The sequence below is a fragment of the Talpa europaea genome (genome assembly GCF_964194135.1).
Source record: "Talpa europaea genome assembly, chromosome: 1".
In the NCBI taxonomy this organism is placed as follows: Eukaryota; Metazoa; Chordata; class Mammalia; order Eulipotyphla; family Talpidae; genus Talpa; species Talpa europaea.
Genome location: NC_140073.1, coordinates 132,486,407 through 132,506,690, shown reverse-complemented (window position 1 = coordinate 132,506,690; position 20,284 = coordinate 132,486,407). Strand labels below are relative to the sequence as shown.

Genomic DNA, 20,284 nt, shown 5'->3' with positions numbered 1-20,284 from the left:
CTCAGCTAGTAAGAAAAACTGACCCCCGGTGAGGTCAGTAAATGCCTGATGAACTGAACCATCCTGACTTCCATTGCACTTTTCCTTGAGAGGTAATTTCATCCTACCACTTAAGATATGCTACAGTTATTTGTGTACTGGTCTTATTTCCACTACTAGATTTTAAGACTAAACTAATGACTCTTGAGAATAGTAATTGCAGCTTATTGATTTCCATTAGTTCCCTACACCACCACAGTCTCACACAAAAGAGAAGGCCAGTGCACCTTTGATCTATGACCATACTTGAATAAAACAGAAGTCAGGATGTCATCCTTCCTATTTTCAGGTGAAAAGGGCAAAAAATAGAAATAGATGAACTACCACATGTAGAACTAAAGTTCAGATATGATATTTACAGTAAAAAGTTTTCCATCCAACACACTTCTATGGTTTGACCACAAACCAAATCCATCAATTTTTTGCCTTCTCTGTGATGACTCATTACTCTGAGGATATGCAATGCCTCCTAACAAAGGACAGTAATGAAAGTACCTGATGAACACTAATAGTTTAATTATGACTTAAGGAGCAAAACTCCACTGTACCTCTATCCCTACATCCCAGGGTACCAAAATAGACAAACAATGAGGAGGAACTTTCCAGTCTAAGTCCCAGCATAACTTTGTGGCACCTGGGGATAAAGCTTGTGGCAAACTCAACACTAGCCCCTCATCAGCAATTTGTGGATCAAGTCTATTCATCAAAACATGAATTCTGTGATGTAGGTCCAGAAGGACTCCGGAGTTTTTCATATGCCAATGTATGGCCTGTTTTCAGGGCGACATTCAGAAAACTGATGGTTTCATTCAATTGTTTCTTCCACCCTCAGATAATAGTCCAGTGCAGTTTTCTTCAAAATGTCATTAATTATACATTCTTCCTCTCCAATACCTCTGAATAGGTGGAGTTATATGGCAGGTAAAAAGTCTGCAGCCCACTCCTGGGCTTCCTGTCCAGTAAAACGGGGGCTTTGACTGCCGCCAACTTGTTCATGGGCGCACTGCAAGACAGATGGTGGGGAGAGAACATCGTTCCCAAATGTCCTCTCATAATTCTTAATCCCAGACATCTTTTAACGAGTATTGTCCATTTCTTGTGATGGCACATTGCCATCACAAGCCTGGTGTACTGCTCTGCTGTTCATAGCAATAGACAGGGCATGGGTTCATTTCTCACTACAATCCTTCCTGCTTCTAATTCAGCCAACTGGGCTACTTTGCCCAGGGTACTTTGCCCTCGTCCATTCTTTTCCTTAAATGATGTCTGATTCTAAGTGCATTGCAGTGGCTCTCCATGCTGGTGGCTGTTCTCTGTGAATCTGTATACCAGGTTTTATTTGGTGGGGGTCTATCCCTCACTAGTTATTACTGCAGGATTTGAAGAAAAGCATTAGGGATCCACTTAAATAACTGGACTTTGTAGGTGGTGCATTTTTCTGAAAGAGGGCTTGTATTTTAAGTGCTTCTCTGTTACAAATTTGCAGGCAGAGTGCTATTCTGGGTACAGGCACTCAGGTTTTACAAACATGTCAATCTATCCTCCTGTAGGGGAAGAGGTAACTTTCCCAGTATAAATTCATCTAATTTCAGCACCCTTCCATACTGTAACCAAAAGCCTAAAGGAATGCACATTCTTTGTTGCCTTTGCCAGAAGCCCCATCCAAACACATCAGGGTGACTGACTGGCTATGTCCAATTCACTTTCTACCCATGCCTGTAATGTGCCTCAACGTTTAGCCTGGGTTAAGGCTTCTTGTTTTGGCTGCCCCTAATTCCAACACATCCCCTTTTTCACTGTACAAAGGACAAAGGATCTGGGCTACATGGGATATAAAAAGTTCTCCAATACCTAGTAAGTCAACAATTTGTTTAACAAGTGGGCACTGGGAAAGCTTAGATTTTACCTACTATGCCAGCTGACATACCTTAGTATCATTCAACCAGACAATTCCAAAAAAATTTACAGATTGTCCTGGTACGTGACCTTGCTTACGTTGACTCCCCATCCTCATTGCACAAGTTGTTAGCTTCAGACAGAAAAGGCAAGTCATCATAGTTTAACATTATATCATCTGCATAATGAAACAGTCACCAAGGGAGGTCCAATGCACCTTTCCAGATCTCTAACCACTAGACTGTGGTTAACAGTGGTACTGTTATATACCCCTGTGGGAGCATTAAAAAAGCCTACTGCTGTCCCTCCCAGGAAAGGCAAATTGATCTTAGGCCCGAGACATCCAAAGGGATGTTAAAGAAAGCACTAGACAAATCATGACTCTTTGATAGAACCCTGAAGTTGCTGAAATGCAATCCAGGAGATCAGCTAGACTGGGGCCAAAGCACGGAATGGTGGAGTGACCTTATTGAGCTCTCTCAATAATGCACAGTCATCTTTCATGTCCCATCAAGTTTTCTTACAGGTCATACAGGACTACTGGATGGCTTGTGCACAAAGCATATTACCCCCTGCCTCTTCAAATTCCTTAACTGTGGCTATAATTTCCTTGTGCTGTCCCAGCAAGCAATATTGTTTGATATTTACCACACTGCAAAGAGTTGGCAACATTATTGGAGTCCACTTTGCAGCCCAATTTGTATATTAGTAGTTTATCAACAGCTCACATACAGGAGTCCCTCTGCGCCAGAGCCGATGGACGGGACCTTCAGGTCAAGGCAAGACCCACACCACCCACCCTGACAAGGCTCTTCTTATATATACCCAGCTTAGTACATGTGATCACTCTTGTGTAAGGCTAATGATGTCAGATATCCTGAGGAAACATGTCACGGATGTCTTTGTTCTAATAAGATTAACTGAGTTGTATATGGATCACAAGTACAGGTTAACATGCATGAAAGAAACAACAGGGAAATTGACTATCTTACCAGAGTAGGACAATTAGCAGTCACAAGCCCAACCTGACTTCAATACAAGGTATACTTACATTGGTTCTCCCACAGCCATTCACGACTAAGTAATCTGTGCCTGAAATATCAAACTTCAAGGAAAAAACCTAGTGATCTTATTTACTACTGTTTTGAACAGAAATAAATTATAAAGCATAGCAAGTCAATCAAAAAACCCTACCAATTTCTTAAGTGACAGCATGGCACCTAGAGAGAAGTTACACACATCATTAGGATGAAAAGTGGTAAAAACATTGCTTCTTGGCCACCTCATTTAATATGGAGTTAACATACACTTGCTTTGTGTACAACAGATGTAGCCTTTCTTAGACCAACAAGGTCAGATGTTGTACATCTTGTCGACACTTGAAGCTCTGTCAAGCGACAAGCATCAACTAATTATATCTGGATGTAACATGAAGCTTTTCAGCAAACCAGATAGTTTAAAAAGTTGTGGTTTTTTTCAACCTGCAAAGTACACTTTACATAAGTACTGGCTAAAAAATGTACTGAGAGATAAATAGCTACTAAACAGTTTGGGTGTTAAAAAACTAACAACGATGGGAGATAAAGAACACCTGGAAGAGGCACATGGAGCAGAGAGACAAGTGAAGCAGCAGCTACACTTGCTTCTCGGCCTTGCACAAGTACCAGGGACTTGGAGTACATACAATTGGACAAAATATTTGCAAATCATGTATCAGATAAGAGGATGATATCCATAATATATGAGGTACTCATTCAACTCAATACCCCCAAATATATGATTTAAAAGAATGAATGTTAAGAACTAAATAGATCTTTTTCTAAAGATTTACAAATGGCCAACAAGATCCTTGACATCACTAATTATCAGGAAATGCAAATCAAAACTGCAGTAAGATATAAACTCGCACATGTTAGAATGATATTGTCAAAAATACAAAAGGTAACAAGTGTTGGCAAGGACAGGGAGAGAGGAATCTTTGCATACTGTTGATGGTAATGTAAACTGGTTCAATGGGATACTACATGGTAGTTGGAAAAGGGGAAAATGTCAGTCAAAATGTATAACTTTCAGTTATAAAGTAACAATACTATATTATACACTTCAAAATTGCTAAGAGGCCAATCTCAAAAGCTCTTACCACAAAAAAGAAGTGGTAATGTGGGGCCTCCCTGCTGGCGGAGCGCTGGGTTGTGAAGCTGCCCGCAGCCTCTGCAGCGCCTGTTCAATTCCCGGCCGCCTGGCGAGGGTCCCGCATGGCAAGCAGACCTCTCCTGCCACCCACTGCCCCCCTCAGCAGTGTATCGTCAGTCTGCCTGTACTGTTTCCCGCTCCCGCTCTGGTGAATTCTCTCACCCTCCCATGCTTCTGACTGTACCCAGTGCTTGTAAAAATAAATCAATCTTAAAAAAAAAAAAAGAAGTGGTAATGATATGAAGTGATAAAAGAGGTAACTCTAGTGTGGCAATTTCACAATCTATACATATATCAAATCATGTTGGAGACCTTAAACTTACACACTTTTATGTCAATTATATTTCAATAAATATAATGAAAATTAAAAAAATAAAAGTAACATGTTCTTCCAGTAAGATATTGACTAGGGGTATGTTCCACAGTATTTACCTATATTATTAACTAGATAGCAAAAATCTCATTTAAAGGTTAAAACTAACTTCAAGTTAAAAAAAAAAAACAAGCAGAGAAGCTGAATGGACATTTTCAAAAAAGAGAGGGAAATAAATGGTCAACAGATAAATGAAAGATGATCAACATGGGCCTCCCCGGTGGCACAGCGGTAGAGCGCTGGGTTGCGAACCTGCCCGCGGCCTCTGAAGCGCCGGTTCGATCCCCGGCTGCTCCCCGGCCACTGGAGGAGGGTCCCACGTGGCGCGCAGACCTCTCCTGCCGCCCGCGGCTCCCCTCAGCAGTGTACTTAGGTCCAGCAGTGTACTTCGGTCCTTCTGCCTGCTCTGCTCCCTGCTCTGACTCTGGTGAATTCTCTCACCCTCCCGCGCTTCTGACTGTACCCAGTGCATCATGTATAAACAAAACAAACAAATAAATAAATAAAATAAATAAACATGCCTAAAAAAATGATCAACATCATAATCATTAGAGAAATAAAAATCAAAACCACAATGAGAGATCACTTCAGATTTGTTATCTCATCTTCTTAATGACAGCCATTCAAACAAGTGTTACAAAAATGTGGAGAAAGGAGAAACCTAGTGTATTATTGGTGGAAAGGTAAACTGGTAAACCCCAATGGAAAACAGGTTGGAGGTTCCTCAAAAAATTTAAAACAGAACCACCATATTATCAGCAATCTCACTTCTGGGTACATATCCAAAGGCAATAAAGTCATCTTGACATACCTGTATTCTCATGTTCATCACAACGGTTATTTACAATAGCCAAGATAAAAGAACAACTCAAGTGTCCATTTACAGATGAACAAAAAAGATGTGACAGACAACCATATGTTGCTTAATGACAGGGACACATTCTGAGAAATGCATCTTTAGGTGATGTCATCTTTGTGCAGACATCATAGAGCACAATCACACAAACCTAGATAGCACACCCTACTACACAGCTAGGCTAGTCAGTATAGCCTACTGGGACCATAATCATAAAAAAAGTCCATCATTAATGGACTTATGCAGCACATGACTGTGTGTGTGTTGTCCATGTATAGATAGACATACATACAAACATACAAGAAAATCCTGTCATTTACAATAGCATGGATAGACCTTGAGGGCATTTTGCTAAGTAAAATAAATAAGACAAATACTCCAGATATCTTTTTTTAAAAAAGATTTATTTATTTATGCCTACAGAACTGGGGCACAGGCCAGAGGTGGGGGGGGGGTGAGAGGATTCACCAGAGACAGAGTGGGGAACAGAAGAGGCAGATTGTCTGAAACACACTGCTGAGGGGAGTGTGATCTACTGAAACACACTGCTGAGGGGAGCAGCAGGCAAGTCAGGAGAGGTCTCCTGCGCCATGTGGGTAGCTCCCTGGCCGGGGATTTTTAATTCGTGCTGCAGTGGCTGTGGACAGCTTCATAGGTTGCATCTTAACCCTTGTGCCACCAAGGAGGCCCTTCCATGGTATCATTTATGTATGACATTTTAAAAAGGCCAAACTCAGGGCCTCCCTGGTGGCACAAGGGGTTAAGGGTCAGCACTGTGAAGCTATCCGTATCTACTGCAGCGGAGTTCAATCCCCAGTCAAGGAGGTGACCCACATGGATCAGCAGACCTCTCCTGTCTCGCCCACTGCTCCCCTCAGCAGTGTATTTCAGTAGATCTGCCTGTTCTGTTCCCCACTCTGCTCTGGTGAATGCTCTCACCCCCCTGCACCTCTGGCCTATACCAGAGTTCTTGTATGCATAAATAAATAAAACTTAAAAAAAAAAAAGCCACACTCATAAAAACAGAGAATAGTGATTGGCTGGGACTGGGGAAAATGGAGAGATTCCAGTTCTAAGATGATTGTCTAAGGGAGCTAATATATAGTATGGTGACTGTGGTTGAAATACTGTATTATATACCTGAAAGTTACTAAAAAGTAAATCCTAAATATTTCTCACCACATACAAAAAAACAGTTATGTGAGGTGATGGAAGTATTAATTAACCTATTGTGGTTACCATTTCGCAATATAGATATGTGTATCAAATCAGCATGATGGACACTTTAAAACCTACATGGTATTACATATTAATTTATCTCAATACACCTGGGGGAAAATAAACAACTCCACAGTCTCCTTGAGAAATTTATACAAGCACTAAGTGGTTATCACATAATAGTAAATCCTAGAGTAAACTAAAAATCACAGAATTCCCCACCAGGTACAGCAATGTCTAACAAATCAGTGAGAAGAATCAGAAGTAAACCACTGGAACTCCCAATGTATCTGTGATCAGAAAACTGCAACATAATAGTAGACTGCATCTTACTAAGTGACTGTGCAATGTCCAAAGAGTATATATGCCACATCCTGGCCCTCAATACCCATGTAGCTAGTAAATGTACAATGCAACACTGCCACAGAAAATCTGTTTTTCTGATCACTGTTCTGTCAGCATAAACAACAGCTAGAGCAAAAATGCAATCTCCCACCCATATTTCCTTACAAATATCAAATGAGTACATAAGAAGTGACATTAGAAAATCCTCATTTTACAAACATAAGAGTATTGTTGCAGGAAAAAATCAGAAATAGATATGAAAGAAAATGTGAGAATATTAATCATCACCAAGAGGTAAAAAGTACCTTTACTCGTGGCAAATATTTCAAACTTAACATGTTAAGTCAAACTTAACATCACCAATAATGTGACACAATTCTTATATAATGTACTGCACTGAAAACATATCACTGACTTTCCCATCAAATATACAAAAATGCACAAACTAATTGTAATCACAAGGAAACAGAAAAACCCAAATTGATAAGGCATTCTAAAAGAAAAATAATAAAAGACACTGGCATACACTCTTCAAAAACACTAGCATAATGAAATTTTTTTTTTAAATCTAAAGATTTATTCTAGCAATAGATTCAAGCAGCATGAAAATAAGTGCAGTAAGAAGTCCCAAACTTACTCCCGGATAAGGAGGAAAAGGTTCTGTTAAAAAAATTTTTTTTGTTGGTATGTTGACAGAAGTTGTAATTCAGGAGACAGGGGTACAAGGATGTGATGACTAAGGCAACTACAGTTTTTCAATTCAAATGTATGAGAATACTGCACAGAGTTCTAGAGATGTGCATAACATGTCCCTTTGGTGTTCAGCAGAGTACTGATCAGTGTAAGCATAAGACAAAACTATATAAGGGTAGGGAAAGACTCACTCAAGAGGATCAGAAAAGAAAATAAATGGGGCTCATACATGATAGGGAACAATGCACATTCTTACCAGCCAAAACATAAAACTTCCCAATTCATGGGACATTGGTAGAACAACACACAAGGATCTGCTTTCTGAGTAGTGAAGAGTAAGGTTCTAGATTAACACACTTTACTGGTCTCAACAAAAAAATCTTAAAAGACTCAAAAGGATGAAAGAGTTCCCAGGTAATTTAATTGCATCCAAGAATAAAGCTCATGAACATCTATAAAAAAATTTTTAAAAATTCAGCACCAGCTAATAATCACAATGACTGTACAATCACTCAATCAAGAAATACATGTAAAGGAGGAGGTAAATCTGACCAATAATGAGGAGAAAAATCAGTTGAAAGCAATGTAGAATACAAATATTAAAATGCCATGACAATGCTACTAAGATTGCTACTTTAATTACAACCTATGCATTTACAAGTTAAAACCCAGGTGATAATTAAAAAAAAAACCCAAATTGAGCCCCAGAGATGAAAACTATAATGTCTGAAGCAAATAATATGTCAAATAGAATGACAGAAAATATACCAAGAGCAATTAATGAACTTGAAGACATAATAACAGAATCTCTAAAATGAGGTACAGAAAAAAAAAAGAATTTGAAAAATGAAGGATGAATCAGTAAGCTATGTAACAACTTCAAGTGGATTAATATATTAATGAAGTTCTCAGAGAGGGGGATTAAAAAAAAATTGACATAATACTGCCTAAAATTTTTCCACACTTGATGAAAGTGCTACATTCATAGATCAAAGAAGTGCAATGAAACTTGAACATGAGAGTATGAAGAAAACTACATCAAGGACATCAAAATCATAAAAAATGGTGAGAACATATTCCAGGGGAAGTGAGACATTACAAAGGAACAAAGATAGGCATAATAGCTGAAACCAGAAAACAGTGCAGCACAAATATAAAATACTGAAAAAATAATCTGTCAAGCTAGAATTCTTACCCAAATAAATTACCTTCATATATGAAACCAAAAGAAAAGGTATTTTTAAAAACCTGACAAAACCAAGTGCTGACACAGAGAGTAAATGGAACTTTTATGCATGCAAAACAGTATCATTTTGGAAAAGAGTTCAGCACTGTCTATAAAGTTAAACATTTACCATAAAACCCACTAATCCCACTCTTAAGTATTTTCTGTCACGGCAAAGGGAAAGCAAGATCTGACAGATTCACTCAAGTTCTAACACACTCTTGTTAGATTCTGAAAGTCTTTTTATACAGAAAGCAAAAACAAGAATAGCAAAGATAAGGTCCTTGCACAAAGTATCACCAAACATAAGGGCCCATGATTGCAAACAGATGATACAGCACTGCTGCTGAAGAGCCAATGCCGTGTTACAACCTAAATTTATAGTCTGTAGCTATACTCTAAAAGCATACAAGAGAAAGTCCCTTCTCATCAGTCCTACGAGGTAATGAGAAACAATTACGAGGACAGCCTCCTTGGTAGATAGAGAGTAAATGAGAAAAGACCTAAAAGAAGCTCCTCCACAAACCTCCTATAATCCCATATTCCAAGAGGATCACAAGGTGCTGTTAAAACTCAGATCACCTCTAGTGCAAACCTTGTCTATGTAGATGTACAAAGTCATCACGGCACTATGATGTAACAGATCCATTAAATTTATCAAAGTAAGAGAAATACTTATGTCCCATCAACACCTGTTAGTAAACATTTTAAGCTGCAGTCATCTAAACTAAAAAAGTTAAAACTAAGCAATTAGACAAAACCTAGAAAATGTTATGGTGGTTACATAACTATAAATTTGTCAAAATTCACAGACCTTTACATCTAAGAAACATTAATTGTATTGTATTATATATCTACACACACACATAGTACCTCAACATACCTGATTTTAAAATCAAATAAAAAAAAATCCTTGTAAATTTTTCAAGGTAAGGCTATTTTGTGGTCTAAAATTTCTACAATCAAATATATCAATTTTATAAAAAAGTAAAACTCCATTCCTTGCAAGATAATGACTGCAAAGCTGCATTCTAAGTGGTGCTTAAAGAATATAAATGATTAGAAAAAAATGCAAGACTATTTTAGAATTACATTCACTCTATAAAATAATTCAGTCCACTAATATATTCAAGTTATGTATTTCTGACATGTAATGACTGTATAATTAGTGTTCACTATATGCACAATAGCCTGTGGCTAATGGAAGGATATTCTGAAACATGAAGATGTTCTAGAAACTTTGTATCTTGAAGAAGGAACACTAAATAAAAGAAAAATTCAACATAGGTAATGCTACTTTACCTATTAAGTCTCATAAAAATTCAACCATATATTAACAAAAGTCTACAAATAGTTTAATTTTCAAGATATTTTTGTCCATCCACCAAGAGTACATTTACATACTGACACTGCATGCTATTAAAATTCCCTGAATTTTAAAAGGTAACACCAAAAGGATCTCATACTCAAAAATATCTCTGCTACATATTCTACACATAAGTAAATCAATGTGGTTATGTAACTGATTTCTACTGGAAGAGAAATGAGGCTGAACCTATCATACACATTTTAAATCATACCAAGATAATATGACAAAAGGGTAGTTTTTAAATTGTTCAGATAAAGGGTAATTTCTTACCAGGAAACGCTTCAAGGTAGGGCAAAAAGAAGTGCAATTGGAGTCCTTGGATCAATAATGAAAATTATGAGATCAGTAAGGAGAAGAAAGGGTAGGTAGCAAGTGCACAAATGGCACAATTTTAAAGAGTAAGGGGCTCAGAATTTAGCCTGTGCTGGCAAATTTGTCAAAGCTCTTGATAATGCCTAGTTTCAACGAAAAGTCAATCACTAAATGACTGTTAGGAGTTAGAACTACTTTCCTAGAAGAAGATAAACTTGACCAAATCCTAATCAGTTAAGTTACCTCAATCTAGGGAAATTGAGTCTCCCTAATTCAACCTGACTTTCAACAATGTGGTTCACTCCATTCTGTGGCGGTAAAAGACAAAAGTCACAGGGAAGGATGTAAATATTAAATCTCAAATCTCTACTCTCCGCTGACCTCTTTATTCTTCGCTCTAAGTATTTTTAAGATTCCTCTGTTTGTGGGAACAAACAAAACTCAACACAAACACAAACCTTTCTGTATACCCTGACATTCAAAAAGCAAAATCACACCTAGCACCATTAAAATTTCCTTTTTAAAGCAAGGTATAAAGTAACATAGAACATGAACCTGTTTTTGTAAAAATATATGATATAGTTATGTATATCAAAACAATTTCAAGTATAAATACCAGATATATATTCAAAATGATTGAGGGGCAGCTTTAAGTGTCTTCCTTAACACCAAGGTGCATTTTCTAATAACTTTTCAACAAAGAATGTGTATTCTAATAGTTTTTATTAAATAATTTTAAATCTTTGCACAATTTTAGTATTTTTTTAATGAAACTGACCAGTATTATCCCTTTATACATTTTTCATGCGATTTTCAATTAATTTTGGGAGTACTGTTTGGGCAGCAGGGGCGGGAGTTACTAATGACATCTCTCCTATTATTCAAAAGAAAATATTTCAGATAAAATTTTCAGGTAAATTCCTAATTTCGATTCTTCTGAACAAATCCATGTTAATGATTTTGCTCTTAATCTAAACCTTGGACAATAGGATTTTACTCACAAAAAGCATTAACTTTCTGCTCTTTAACAAAAGAAAAATGTAAATACAAACATGTCAGTCTTTAGATTCACTTCAGGAAGTAACCAATATAAATTATTTCATCTACAAAATCATTAAACTAACCCATATTATAATAAAATTCCATTTGTAAAAATGTAGACTCCAGACTAGTCAATACAGTAAAATTTTTTCTAAGTGCTTCCAAGATTAGGCATCAATATTCATATTAAAAAATAAAAGGAAACATCGGTCTTACATATAACTCCAAAAAATCCTTAGTAATTATTAACTCCTTTTTTCAAGCAGGAAATAAAATCAATCTGGTGATATCAGCAAATTATAGTTAGGACTTTTTATCATCACATTTTAGAAAACACATCTTTGACTTTTTCTAAAGAGTGAAGTAAAACAAAATTATCGAAACTTTTACTAAAGAAGAGTTTTAAACTTCTAATGTTAACTGCACTAGTAACCTGGAAAACTACTTAAAACCATGCTCTACCTGAAGATTTTGAGTATTAAAACAGGAAATATCAGCATCTAACCACTCCTAACATCAATAATATATAGGAAGGATGACATTTCTTAGCTATTTAAAACTGCAGGTTATCAAATAACATCCTTTGTTCAAGAGGTTTCGTTTTAACATTGATAAGAAAAAAACAATTCTGAGTGTACAAATCAACGTTGTTGAAGATTATTGGAAAACCTAGTTTCCTTATGCATCATGGCTTAAAATCAAAGTTTCCACAAACCTATCAATGACATTAAGTGAAGACATAGTGTACAATTGTTTTCAGGACAATACAGTCCTTTTCCTTCCTTTGCTCGATTTTCACACTAAATAGAACCTACATTTAGAATATTCTTAGTCACCCTAACTTTTTGCATATTCTGAGGTATAAAACCCGAAGTTTAAGTAAGAACATATAGCAAAGAACCTTTCCTTTTCATACATTAAACAGATTTTTTGCTTCGCAGACAAAAATTACAATTCCACAAAATAAAATGAGTATTAGATTCATTAACTTGAGCTAGTGGTTAGGGCATGATGCTATAAAAAGGCTAAATTGATCACCTGATCACAGATCCCACAAATTAACTTTCATCTACTGCAGGGTCACATGCAGCATCAAAACCCCTGCTGGTCAGTTCTGTGGTCACAAGGAGAAATCTGTCAGAAAGCTGGGTCAGCACAAATCTACTTTCCTCATGTTCTATTTATCAACTTTACAGTGAATTATGTTACCAGTTGTCAACTGGGGAAAGAACACCAATGAGATGTGTGTGTGTGTGGGCAGACACAGACACACACACACACACGCCCATTAAACTCTAAAACAGAAAATCTGATAGGTAAAAGTGTAAAAATCGATTTTAGAAGCTAAATTGAAGAAATATTTTAAAATCAAAAAATAGCAAAGTCCATTGACCAGTACATATACTGTGAATTTTAAAATGCTTAACACACTAAATTCTGAATCCCAATCTAAGACATATAAATTACAGCAACATTCTTCTCTTTTAAACTGGAAGATATATTTTTAAAAAGTATTACAAAAATGATCATCACTGGCCACTTTAACCTCTCAGCTTTATTAATCCATGTACTTTTACCTCTATGTAACAGTAAGAAGGTAGGAACTATATACACCTCCAAATTACAATAAAATTCTCTTCAAAAAAAAGGCAAACTTGTTTTTCGTTTTTTTAATTTACTGGTAATAACTCAAGCCCAATCACCTTTCTAACCTCAATTTCTCTTTTAATTTATAACCCTTTCTCATAATATGCTGCAGGAGGCAATGGAATTACCACTTTAGTTCTTTAGGTTTGCTTCTACCAGAAACTGAATTTCCTAAAGATAGCACACCTGCTGTCACTTCTTCCCATCTGCAGTCCATTACAGAACCGACTGACAAACCGTATGACACTCATTTGCTCACAGATGAGCCTCTCCTACTAACTACACTATGAAATTCTATAACCAGCAGGTGTGTATCAATCCGTGACATGGTGCAGGCTATAGAAGATTTTCAACTGCAGTGAAAAACTGAGCAATCTTTTCTACTTCACTATTACCAAAGCACCCTACAAATATGGACAACGGTATCCTTCATAGGAATCTCTGACCCAAGACACATTCTTTGCCGACTAGCTACTTTCAACTGCCTCTTTGGAGGGAAACAGCTTGGATGATGTCTGCTTCATTCTCCAATACAAATGTTCTTTACAAGATTATTATCTAGACTACAAGAGTGTAGTAAATGTCCTATGAAATAAAATCTCACAATACAATCTTTCAATCCTTGATTAACCATGTGGACCTGGCAAAATTTACGAACCTATAAATTTTTAACACCTTTTTTTTGTCCAGTTTACACTGACTTGAGAATGCTTCCCGATACAGCTGATGTGAAGGATGCCTGGAGAGATGGGGGTGGGAGCAAGAAAAGAGCCACCATACCGAAGACACAATTTAACACACTTCTTCCTTTATCCCAAGAGAATTTCAACGAGCAGGGGGGGAAATGGTGGTAAAATCTGAGATTCAGAACAAAACAAAAGATGCTGAACTGGCAGCCTGTGCGTTTTAACCTATCCTTTCCGCAAATTTTTAAAGGAGGATTTTTTTTTTTCTTTTTCTATTTTGCTTCATCCAGGAGCAGCTGGATCTCCTCTCACCCAGTGTCCCTCATCTCCATGCACATACACACGGCGGTGCCGCTATGGGTGACAAACCAACCACCAAGGGAAAAATTAAAACACGCGGCTTATGTCCCAATTCTCTCTGGAAAAGTCTCAATTCTTTATCCCACAAGAAAATTATCTATTTTCACGGGATGGAGAGGAGGAGAGAGCAGGGGAATCAGATCATTATCATGCTGCTTCTCATTCTCCACAGGGAGAAAAAAATGGCAGTAACTTCCAACACGAGACAACTGCTCTTCTCTTTCGCCGTCAGAACCTAAAAAAACAACTAAGCGCCCAACCACCCGGCCTTTTGGGGCATTCACACGAATAAAAAACTAAGGTCCTTTACTTGGCAGCAACACAGCCCCTTAAAAATAATCCTCCAAAGCTTGGGGGAGGTGGTTGCTCCATCAACCCCCCCCCCACAGACTCACACCCCTGCCCTGGGGGGGGGGTGGGGGCGCGGAGGGGGAGCAGGATTCTGTCAAATGCAAAATGCTCCCCCCGTCCTCCTCCGCCATCCCGAATACTGACCCGCACCGAGCGAGGCGGCGACGGAGCGCAGGGGCAGCGAGGAGGCGGGGACGCCACACACGGCGCACCTAGGGCTGATTCCTGCTTTTTAAACATGTTTTAAAGCTACAAATTCCTCCAAACGGAGCAGTCTCACCCGTGCTCCACCAGCACCAGCTCTCCCGGGGCGACCCTCACCCCGCCGGGGGCTCCGCCGGGCCGTGTCCGCGCCGCGGCCTCGGCCCCTCGCGCCCCCCGCGCCCGGACCCCGGCCCGGACCCCGGCCCGGACCCCGCGCGCCCCTCCCCGCGGCGGGCCCGGCGCGCCCAGGTCGGGGAACGCGGCGCACCTGGATGTAGTTGTTCTCGCAGTAGTCGGCCACCCGCTCCAGGTTCGTGTAACTGTCGAAGAGGGCCCGGCGGCCCCCCGGGATTTCCTCCTCCAGCAGCATCTGCAGCTCCGCCATCTTCACATCCTCCTCCTCAGACAGACCGCAGAGGAGCGGCGGCCGCGGCGCCAGGGAAACCCGAGGCCGGGCGAGGAGGAGCGCCCGCGGCGGCAACGCCGGAGGAGCGAGAAACGCGGCCCCCCCCGCGCGCGCCAGGGGAGGGGGCAGCGGGAACGGGGGCGGGGCGCGAGCCGGCGGACTCCGAGGACGGTCACCGCGGCGACGGCCGGCCGGGCGCGCGCACGCGCACGCGCGCTCCCTCCCTCCGCCCCCGGGCGCCCGAAAAAGATTCCCACCCACAGCCGCGCCGCCCGCCCGCCCCTCCTCCACTTCCGGCGTCTCCTAGCGACGCCGATAGTGGGGGCCGGGATGCGCGCGGGAGTCCGGCGCGCGGTTAACCCTTTGGGCCCCGCGGGCTGCGCGGCTCCGAAGTCCCCCCGCCCCCCACGCCTGTCCCCCGGCGGCCTTTGTTCGTCCGGCGTGAACGCGACACCCGGCTCCGCGGTCTTCCCGCCCGCGCCTCCCGCCCTCGACTCCCCTCCGCGCGATGCCCGCCCGAGGCGCGAGCCCGTGGGGTTCACCGGCCCGAGAGATACTACCGAGCCACAGAACTTCCAAGCAGCTTTAAGTGCTGCCTCACTTTTCGTTTTTTCTCCTCTTTGACCACAGCCATCCTCTTTGATGATGGTCCGTGAATTTGTTTCCTAGTCCCAGTTTCCGGTACTCGACTTTTTCTCACTAATTTGCCCACTAACATTGTTTTCTGTTCTGTAGTCTGTTCTCATTTGTATCCCCTGGAACCCGGTTTTTATGCTTGTCCTCACTCTCATTGACTTCCTCGACGACAGCCTTTTCTGTCAGTTTTCTGGTTCTGTCAGTTTCGTTGCCTTTTTTTCGTGGATTCATTAAAGTCTCTGGAAAAAAAACGGTTTTGCCGGTCCTGTACTAATTTAATTCCTTAGAGGGTTGTTACAGGGATAAAATAAAAGTTTTTGTGACAACAGCTTGGAAAAATCTTTACTACACAAATTCAAGATAGATCATTTGGTCTTGCAGTTATTATTCTGCTGATATTCCCCCAAATGCTCTTTTTTCATAAACCAGACTACTTCACATATGTGGTCATAAAAAAGCTGTAAGGCCGGACAACAGTTGAGCTATAAAAGTCCGCGGCCTTCATTTGTACTGTGGAAAGTCAAAACTGACAATGTTGCAGTTTAGAACATGATTCACTATTTTAACTTCGACTCTTGTTCTTGCCCTTCAACAGGTTTTCCCCCCCCTCTCAGATTATGAACGAATTATATGATACTTTCTCAAAGAATTATTTTAATACCATACCATTACAAACTGGAGCAATCGCTGAGATTATTATAATGGCTTAATGAGACATACAGCAGCAAATTGAGGTTTCACTGTGAAATCCAAATGAAACTATTGAAAAGTTGTTCCCACCAATTAGTTTTATTCTTGACTACTTTCAATATCTATCTTTCAACCTTAAGTGTGCAGTTTGTAAAAAATGAAAGGTCACACGCAAGTGTCCTTAGAGAGCAGTAGTGATTGAATCAAGTAGTTACCTAAGTAATATATAAACTTGCTTCAAGGAATAAGACATGTACAGTCAAGTGAATAAAACATTAGCTCAAGTTTAGACTAAATTTCAATGGATCAAAAAGTTACATTTGATTCTAGTAGTTCAGGGGATTAGTTAAATGGTAAGCAGGCTCCTTCCCACGTACACTTATTCCCACCAACATACTTTTTGTTTTTGTTTTTTTTTTTTAATTTTTTTTTAATAGAGGCATGTTTTTATTTATTTATTTATTTGTTTGTTTTGTTTATACATGCACTGGGTACAGTCAGAAGCGCGGGAGGGTGAGAGAATTCACCAGAGCCAGAGTGGGGAGCAGAGCAGGCAGAAGGACCGAGGTACACTGCTGAGGGGAGCAGCGGGCGGCAGGGGAGGTCTGCGCGCCATGTGGGATTCTCCTCCGGTGGCCGGGGAGCAGCCGGGGATCGAACCTGCCCCACAGAGGCCGCGGGCAGCTTCGCAACCCAGCGCTCAACCGCTGCGCCACCGGGGAGGCCCCACCAACATACTTTTAAATACTGCTTAGCAATTTGCCCAATAAACAAATCTCCCTGGGGGATGTCTTCATCCTAGGAATGGTTGTGTGAAAATTTCAGTACTATTTTTATACCTCAACTCCTTGGATATTCATTTACTTATCTGAAAAATCAAAGGGTTAAACTCAGGTCAGTTGTTCTCAAACTCCAATGTGGATTGAAAACACTTGGAGGGCTTGTAAAACACAGATGGCTGCATCATCCCCCCCCCCCCCCCAGTTTCTGATTCAGTTGATTTGACCCAATTTATAGTTCTAACAAGTTCCCACATGATGCCAATGAAACTGCCCTTCTGGTTCTGAGGGCTATAATTCCAATTTCTGGCAGCTGGAAATCTCCACTAAGAGGTGCTTCTAAGCACCCAAGGACTTAGATGCACACTCGTGCTGCCACCAAAATTATTTAAGCAAAAAGGAAGTTAAGTGCAAGATCTATAAACATGTAGGTATCATGTATATGATTGCAATTATATATATAATATGCATATTATGTAAGTAGTAGGATTGTGTAAAGGGCAGGAATGGACGCGGTGCAGGTTTTCTGATCCCATGCAGACCGGGTAAAGGGGGAGTCAGAGTCCTCAGTGGTTTTGCAGGTTTTTTATTGGGGTTCACCAGGCATATGGCAGGCAGGGGTGCTGGCTGGGGGGCTGGGAGGCTGGCAGGCCTCCCAGCCCCCAGCAAGTCTTCACTCTATCTGGGCTCTCTGGCGTTCTCTGCTTCTGCTTCTCCTTCAGGTTCTGCTGCTGCTGGCTGGGGCTGCTACTGCTACTGCTGGTGCTGCTGCTGCTGCTGCTGGCGTCCCCGTGACGCCGCCCTTAAAAGCCCACTCTCAGCCCAGGTGAATCCCATCTACCTATGCCCACACCCTATTCCAGGTGCCCGCCATCAGGCATGCATTCAGGACAAGGATCCATCATCTATCCTGATGGCGGAAGGGCAGAAAAGCCTGATATTTTCTTTACCCTACAGATTGAAAGGGGGGGGGGGTCTGTGGTTTTGCTCACTTTAATTTTTCTATAATGAACATGGATATTTTTCTTCTAGTCTAGTAAGACTATTGTAGGGGGTAAAAGGTGTCAGGCTTTTCTGCCCTCACGCCATTAGGATAGATGACGCAACCCTGTGCTCCCAAATGCATGCCTGATGGCGGGCACCTGGAGTAGGGTGTGGGCATAGGTAGATGGGATTCACCTGGGCTAAGACTGGGTTTTTAAGGGCAGCGTCACGGGGACGCCAGCAGAAACCTAAAGAAGAGAAGCAGTAGAAGCAGAGCCATGAGAAGAGCAGAGAGTAATGTGAGAGAAGGCAGGAGAGCCCAGAGTGAAGACTTGCTGGGGGCTGAGAGGCCTGCCAGCCTCCCGGGTCCCCAGCACCCCTGCCTGCCATGCCTGGTAAATCTAAATAAAGGACCTGCAAAAGCCACTGAGGACTCTGACTCCTCCTTTACCGGGTCTGCTGTATCAGAAAACCTGCCCTGTGTCATTCCTGCCCCTACAACTATGAACTCCCAAAATCAGAGAGAATGCTTTAGTAATGCAGCCCAAGATGACTGTTTTTTTTAGCAATTTATCATCAGCTTGATTCAAAATAAGCATTAGGAGCTCCTACATATTTTACATACTAACCTAATATTGCCAAGTGCAATTGATATTTTTTAAATCTAGTTATAGTTATTGGTATTTATTTCCAGTAATTTAAACCTTAGCTTTTTTCCAAATTTGAACCCTTATTACCATCTCTTGAAATAATCTTGTTTCACATAACCTATAGATTTGATAAACAAGACTTTTGGATTCATCATAGCCTTTAATAAGAATGGTGAACAAGGCAAGGCCAGATGAGAGCCCAATAGCTTGCTCTTTAAGTCTCACTTGTTCAAAGTCACCATTAATAAACCTTAAATTTGTCCAGTTGTGAATATAACTTAAAAGACTCACACTTACCCAACATTTTATTATTGTAGTCACAAGTGAGAAAGTGTCAAATTTCTCTTCTAAAATAAAGATGCACTATGTCTGTGAAATTCCCCTGATATACATCATCCCACTAATGCTATCCCTAAATAAGGAAATTAAGATAAAGTACATGATGCAATGCTTGATAGTATGGGCTTTAAAGAAATAAATGTTGCCTAACTGAACTGTTTATATTGCTAATCTTTCAACATCTAGAAGACATACCCTTTCATCCAGTCTTCCCCATCACATGCTTCCTGATCCCAATGATATGCTAATTAATTATAGACATTGCTTTCATATTTAACTCTTTGCCTCAAATTTTCAGTCTCCCATCTATTTAAAATTATTGAAAGAACACAATCTTCCAAATTAAATTTTTTCCAAATTAGTTTGTAAATGAAAAATCTATTCCATTTTCAAGAAGTCAGTATATAGTGCATGATTTTTAAATTTCTGAAAATCACTTTTTCTTTATTTATTACAAACATACAGCATGGAGGATTGTATAAGGAATACATACATACAGCATGGAGAATTGTATAAGGAATACATAAATATTCATTAATTTGATGTAACAATAATTTCTATTTTACCTTACCCTCTCCCTCTCATATTATTCTTACACTAAGAACTTTAAAGAAAATTAGGGTAATCATGATACTTAATCCTTAATTACATTAGTATCTCTAAAAAAGGACATTTTGCTGCATAATCTCAATATTGTTATAACATCCAAAATATCAACAATAATTCTCTCCCAATATGCAATCCAATAAAAAGCATTTTTCAAGTAGAAATTACTTGCATGAAGAGGGGAAATATCATAAACCTAATACACGACCTGGAGGAATTATATCTAAATACTTGATAATCTATGCGTTTCCTGTGAGAGGAAACAAAATAACTTCCTTATGAAAGAGAAAAAAAAATTTCCCATTAGACCATTACAGGTAACAACACGAACTTGGAATTACTGACAATAATGTAGTATACAGGCATAGTAATGGGGTAGACAGTCT

The 20,284-nt window shown here is 40.0% G+C and overlaps 1 protein-coding gene across 50 annotated transcripts in view; it reads right to left on the bottom strand.

Moving 5' to 3' along the window:
* ABI2 (abl interactor 2) overlaps window positions 1–15,193 on the bottom strand; it is a gene marked incomplete at both ends in the record, with an annotated part of 60,823 nt that extends 45,630 nt beyond the window's left edge. For all 50 annotated transcript variants that reach the window (XM_084249878.1, XM_084249900.1, XM_084249866.1 and 47 more), the window contains one exon: window positions 15,077–15,193. In XM_084249878.1, the coding sequence (XP_084106004.1) occupies window positions 15,077–15,193 (117 nt within the window). The remainder of the gene's footprint in view (window positions 1–15,076) is intronic.
* Between the last annotated feature and the right edge of the window lie 5,091 nt (window positions 15,194–20,284).